This window comes from Pocillopora damicornis, chromosome 5, assembly GCF_964200805.1.
Source record: "Pocillopora damicornis chromosome 5, jaPocDami1.2, whole genome shotgun sequence".
Taxonomy (NCBI): domain Eukaryota; kingdom Metazoa; phylum Cnidaria; class Anthozoa; order Scleractinia; family Pocilloporidae; genus Pocillopora; species Pocillopora damicornis.
In genome coordinates this window covers 1,992,197-1,998,950 of record NC_142674.1, presented here as the reverse complement: position 1 = coordinate 1,998,950, position 6,754 = coordinate 1,992,197, and the positions used below count along the sequence as shown (strand labels likewise).

Here is a 6,754-nt window from a genome sequence, read left to right as displayed (position 1 = left end):
TATAAGTGGAACACTATATTACTGGAAATACGCTCTCTAGCAAAAATTCATCCCTTTCAGCTTGTGTGACCTTGTGTTGTAGAATTAAGACAACATTCAATTACCTATTTTACTATAGGTTTGAGTATCCCAATCTCGTACTACGCATAATATATGCACAAGAAACCTGGCAGTGAGTACATGTACACTGAGTCCAAAATAAGTCATGTATAAACACAAAAGGGACCCTTCTGAGGCCAAGGAAACTGAGGTTTGCATTCACATCAAACAGGGTACTTGCTTGTAATCCTCTCTTCTAGGATGTACATGTAGGGTTAAAGTTCTTGGTCCACACAAAATGTTTACTCTGGTGATCAGATGGCAGAGGGTACTAATAAAGCTCATAAAGTGAGTCATCAGTAGTAGTAGCGCACTTGGCTCTAGACAGGGCATCTGGTACGATGTTATTTCTTCGAAGGCGATAGATGATGTCAAAACTGCACTAAGAGAGTTCTGGTCTCCAACACAGGAATTTTTTGTCCTTTATTTTTCCTTTGTGACATTTGTCGCACATGTAGGATACAGATTTCTGATCAGTTTTAAGGATGAAGTGTCCTCCAGGGAAGTGTCTCCAGTACTTTAGTGCGTCAATTATTGAGTGCACCTCTGTCCCTATGGTCTTCCATTCTGATTGCGTGTGGCTGCCAGTGGTACTTCAAATGCCTCATCAGCTGGCTGTGACAGAAGGAATGATTTACATCTGTCAGATCTGACTGCAGTGCAAAGTCAAGAATTGGTAAAATTCTCCCAAGCAGCAGGCTTGAGTGAGTTTAGTTATTTCTTTATCTCTATTATTAATAGGGGAGAGGAGGGCAGGATGGGAAGGGGGGAAAAAAATGACAAATACCTATATACCCTCTCAAGATTCCAGTGAAAACCATACCCTATTGAAGATGATATTGGTCAAAATTCATATCCGATTCCGAACAAAACTACTCAGAACCCAAACCGTTCGGGCGACCATATATTGATGAGTGCCTGTCTCCTCCCCTGGAAACAATTAACAAAAACATTTATTTACTGCTAATACAACCCTAATGCAAGCTATACATTGCGATTTGAATTAAGGAAGCAAAAGCAAAAGGGGTATTGGGAATTTTACAATCACCAAATTAAGAAAACACTGACTCTAAAAGTCAAGCTCTGTATTTTATCAAGTCCTTGGCCAAAGGAGTGTCTCAAGTAATGTAGCAAGATTCATAATCAATATTTCAGTTGCAAATTACAATGATGCTGTAAGCTGCAATTAAACCTTTGCATACTTGCTGAAGTCTTTCTCATACATAATTACAGTAATTAAATGGAACTGATGCTAACTCAAACTCAGATATAGTCATAACTTAACTGCTTGGGCTTACTAATTAAGCAAGGCCTGAACTCATCTTGGTACTAAAATGTCACTATCATACAAAAACAACAAGGATAAAGCATGAACTTTATAAAGAGGTCTCAGTTGTGTTAGTGCTATACCTCCTGACCAGTGAGTATTCTTTGAAACTTTTCTTCATATAGGTCACTAAGCTGTTTGAAAAACTTCTCGCCAGTTAGATGACGTGGTGGGTTCCCCTCTATAGCCCTCTTAATGCGCGTAAGATCGTCACTGAATCTCTGACATAACTCTTTAATTTGGACCTTTATCGGTTGCAATCTCTCACGAAGCTTACGCAGTCTATCCACGTTACTCTCAACAAGTATTTTAACCATCGTGAACTGGTTTTCGCTCAGAATAATATGGATATATAGACGCAATTCATGTAGAAATTTCATTAAAATCGCTTCATCGCTATCACTGTCGCTGATCTGCTCGAACGATTCAGCTGGCAGTTCTTCCAGTTCTTCTCTAAAGATCCTGGCACAGTGAGCCTCAAGTTCTTTACATTCTAGATCCTCGTGTAGTTGTATGAGAAACTTGAGATTCTCGTGCCTGTTTTGCATGATCATTGTTTTATTAAGCCAAAATTTTCTGCACTCGCTATAATCTTTCATGTCTATGCCCATCTGTGGGAAATCGTTTCGGAACTCCTTACTATTGGGACCACCAAACTGTAAGCTGTTTACGTACGGAGCAATAGCTTTAATTCGCTCATCAAGCTCTTTCACGCTTCTTTGAGCATGTTCAGTCACTGCATTTGATGATCTGTTACTGCCAAAATATTTCAGACATTTCAAAGCGACCCTTTGTTGTTCACCTGTAAGGAAAGGCTCTGCTAAATTCCCCAACTCTTCCACCACAAGTCTTAATTCTTCCTTTATATTTATTGGCACTTCTCCCAAGAGAAACAACGAAGAGCAGATATTTAGCGGCAAGAAAATCATGTGGAGGTCTTCACGTAAGGCCTTCAACTGAGGTGACTCGCTCGCAAAATTGCGGTAGTTATCATCGGTGAGCATGTATCGCAACACATCAAGGCCAGTTACTGTAGAGTGGATTAGTATACGTTCAAAAGTGTTCTTTACCTTTGCAATTTTCTGAGGGATGTCTTTACTTTTCAGTTTGCTGTAATCGGTGTAAATTCTTTCCGCGAATTGGCGCCATTCTCGCCTCCGATGGTCTCTTCGGTCTTCTTGGTCACGTCTGTTTTGGTATTCCCGACCCTCCTGTAAGCGCCTCTCCTGGTCCCTTCGGTCTTCTTGATCACGTCTGTTTTGATATTCCCGACCCTCCTGTAAGCGCCTCTCCTGGTCCCTTCGATCTCTGTGCCAGAAGTAAATGGTTCCAACTACAAAGACGACGATGGTAAGAAGAAGATTACCGCAAAAGTAGACTAGGGTTATTGACTCCTTGTACTCTTTAGCAAACCTCTGAATCATGGTCAAACTTTCATCACAAAAATCAGGCTCGATTTTCGTATTTACTGAGGAAGCTTGATATTTAATGTTTAGAGTGACGTCGAAAGAGTTTTTAGAGGCTCATTTTTTGCCGCGACCTTTCCGTAAAATGGCTTCGACGTTGAGGATTATTTCAAACTGCTGACGATCTCTTCGCTTTCAGTGTGTTAAACGATAAAAATAGAACTATATTTAATCTGAAATATTGTAAGGGTTTCCATATATTGGTGTTGGGAAAAAGAGTGGAAATATTATATTACTTTAAGAAAACAATTTGAGAGTCTGATCAAAAGCAATTAATGAACTGTTATTTTTTCTTTAAAATACCTGGCGAGGTTACTGCCGCCCCTTCCCTTCAAAAAAAAAAGACTTGGTAAGGGCTCCTTGGGTATCGCAATATCCTCCATTGCCGTTCTTTGGTTTTTCTTGCAACATCCCCCCCCTCCCACTTTTTGGGAGGCGGGGGGGGGGAACTGGGCGTTTCGTTACATCTTCAAGATCGGTTATGACGTGGGATTTGGGGGGCTGGAAAAAATAGTTCAACAAGTTAAGCACCATCAAAACCCCTCCACCCCTCCCCCGTCTCCTCTTGGGAGCCAGAGAAATTTTGATAGCGTTCTCAATCCTCCACTTCTCTGAGTTCTGCGCGTTTCGTGGCTTTCCAACGCGAAATTTACACAAATTTGCCACTCACGAGGGCTTATTTCTCGCACACAAAAATAAGCAATACGTGAAAGCACAAAACACGCACGGTGTTCGTCACGCGTAACTGGGCGAATCTTGCCCACCGACAATCAGATCTAATCGTTCGTTGACAATTTCAAGCACAATTTTACGGTTGTTGACTTTTGCGCATCAAAGCCGCGTTAATGTGAAACTTCCTACCAAGAAAACAACTTGGTTTTAATGGTTCGTTGTGTTTTTGAAATAGTTTACATCACGGCAGTGAACTGTCTCCAGAAGTATGGATAAACCTGACAATATTATTATTATTATTATTATTCACAACATCGCCTTAACCAGCTATCATAAACATACCCCTAATTAGCGGGTTTTGCGCCAAACCGCAAGAAAGGCTGGCTAACTTGTAATCCACCTCAAAGCTTATAATATCACATTTTTAAGGTCGCAGCTTACTAATGCAGAATTCGCAGATTAGAAAATTTTGGTTTGTTTGATCACACGTTTAGCAAACAGTTATCAGGGAATTGCTAAAAATAAGTGAATTTTACTCTTTAACTGTGGTGAAAAATATTATTATTCTCTGTTCATCAAACATCTTAACGCCAGTTTGAGCAAACTGTTCGGAGGAACCAAAAAGGTAATTTTGTTGACTTAATTCAAATATACTAGCAGGAAATTAAGGAAAACAACTCATTTGTAAATTCCCTGCCAAGCAAAAATTATATCAAGTAAAATATCCTGTAAGATTTGTCGATAATGTTTGCGCAGAAGTATTTTCACACCCAATCAGTCCATTCAAATGAAACCTTATTATACTTATTATCCAATATAGCAGCTTATGTAGAGACTAAAATCCCTAAAGTTGCTTTGTGTTTACAAACGCTTTGTTGAAGGGCCTCGCGTAAACAGTATGCTAAACTTTCACGACGGGTCTCTAAATAGGAAAGACCCTAAATTTCTTACTTATCAGCCAGCACTTTCGTATTTATCCGTTAAATAGACGAGTTATTCATGTCACTGTGCCGGCTGGCCGGGAAGGGTTTCTGAAAAATCAGGAAAAGCTTTGCAATACAAAGGACTAATAAAACTTTGACAATAAACAGACTTGTCTGCCGAGGGTTTATTGAAAATTTCGCGACCTTTCCTCCGAATGTTCGGAAGTTTTACTTGCGGTTTTTTTTTATCGCGAGAAACATTTTGGTCAGTCGTTTATCTTATCTACGACAAAAACATTTTAACAGCAGTCGCAATATTTCACTCCGTTTAGTAAAACCAATATTTTTAATTTGCCTCCTCTAATCTCCGCATTCATCTTCGTTTTATGTGCAAACATCATTCGATAGATATGATTGTCTTCCAGAATTTGCACAGATCCAAGAAACGAGGAGATGTATATACCTGGTAAGCAATGACTGACCTTCGGAAATGGGCGACTTCAGGCTGATAATTATCGCAGAATTCGGCGAATAATAAGCAATTACTGTTTTAAAATATATCTGGTACGTAGAAATGGTACTAACCGCTTTCTTCTGCTCTTTTTGACGTCTTTGCAATTTTCTTCATCTTCCTCGCCGTACTGTGGCAAATCGATATCCGCCATGTGTGCACAAATGGGTTTGTTTATTCGCCGGCTCCCTTCCCGTCAAAAAAAAAGTGTCTCTGAAGGATAAGTTGTGGGTTTCAGCGTTCTAAGGCGAAGGAGACAGTTTGGCCTTTTGAAGGTGACAAGTGAGTGATCGCTTTTGTGTTCACAACACTCAAACCTCATTGAATATGCATGATGCATAACAATCAGCACAGTTGTCGGCTCTATTTTGACAAACTACATAACACTTACCACCTGGCAGCGCGAATACTTATTTGACCTTTTCTTGCTTCCATACGCAACGCACAAAGATTGTCTTAGAATCCTTTTCTGTTCCGTTTTCAGGAAAAATTCACAGGAATTCTAGAGGAAATGTTATCTTGGAGGTCCAGTAGATACTTATTAAAAGTTTCATTTGTTGGGTGTCAGAGTAGCGGAAACTGCAATTTGTCAAGATCCTTCAAAAGATTACTTTTAATTTAGCCCGCTCCATTAAAACCATTAAAGGCGGAAAAGAGACCACATGTTGTTTTTCTGTATCCTTGTTTATTTACATTTTTGGCGGAATCGATGGGAGAATTGAGCGCGAAATAGATATCTGTCCGCTCCAAGAGTCAACTGGCCTACACTTGGTGTCCGCGCATTCGATCACTCGGCAGCTCCAGTCTCTAGTTCTCACTGCCATTATCGATTAACACCTGCAGTAGCTTCGCCAGTTAAAATGAAAAAACAAAACAGCTTAAAATGTCTTTTTTTGTATAGCTTTTAGTTCAGTGGTTTGCAGTAATTAAGTTAAAGCGCATTTAGTAATAGCGCTATATAAATAGCTTTTGACATTATGATTATCTGATCCCTATTTCCTCATCTATTTATTTATCCATAATTTGATTTCGTTCTCTCTTACATTATTAACTGCGAAATCTATTTACCACATTGTTGAATTCATCAGGAAAATAAAAAAGTTATGTTGGTATTTACCATAAAGGTGAAGTGTGCCTTTCGCACGCGCTGATTGGCCAGTATGAGCGGAAATGATTACAAGTACTATTCACTTCCGAGAAGCCGAAGAGACAATCGCGCGCAAGAGTTAAATTTCCGACCATTTTCCGTTATATTGACTAAAGTACACTACTTTTGGTATCTGTGTGGTTTATACTAGAAAAATTCTTTAACTTAGTGTCGTTGAGTAATTTCAATAATATAATAAGGTGAATCATTCACGCATTTTATTCGGTTCTTACTTAGGACCAAGAGAAAATAATTTTTCTCTTGTTATGATCTATTGGTGGACAGTAATGCACTTAGTAACCTGGCCTGACGTGTCAAGCAACGCTTCGGTTATCGCAAATTGTTCGTATTTGGGTCAAGAAGGATAATCAATGACAGAAAAGGGGACTGACACTTTTTTAACGTCGCAGATTAGCGACCAGGTTGTTAAGCAAGATCCGACTCGTAAAACATACAGGAAACTTGCTCACTGACTGCTATTAAGATGATAAAAAAATTCCAAAAATCCAAAAAGCTGTCACCTGAATTTCAAACTTCTTGATCTTTTTATATAAACGTTAGTTAAAGCTTTATTTTTCGTTCTTCGCGATAGTTACTAACATCGGTCAT

The 6,754-nt window shown here is 39.2% G+C and overlaps 1 protein-coding gene across 1 annotated transcript; it reads right to left on the bottom strand.

Moving 5' to 3' along the window:
• On the bottom strand, nt 1-5,206 carry LOC149044691 (uncharacterized). The gene is made up of 2 exons (XM_089207242.1): nt 5,073-5,206; nt 1-2,759 (listed from the first exon to the last, which is right to left on the bottom strand). Exons 1-2 carry the CDS (start codon nt 5,113-5,115, stop codon nt 1,504-1,506), a joined length of 1,299 nt encoding a protein of 432 aa, XP_089063368.1. The 5' UTR covers nt 5,116-5,206; the 3' UTR covers nt 1-1,503.
• Nucleotides 5,207-6,754: the final 1,548 nt, after the last annotated feature.

Coding starts and splice junctions, on each gene's coding strand:
- LOC149044691 (XM_089207242.1), bottom strand. CDS start 5,115: ATGAAGAAAATTGCAAAGACGTCAAAAAGAGCAGAAGAAAGCG. Junction 2,760..5,072: donor AAAAAGAGCAGAAGAAAGCG/GTTAGTACCATT, acceptor TCGTCTTTGTAG/TTGGAACCATTTACTTCTGG.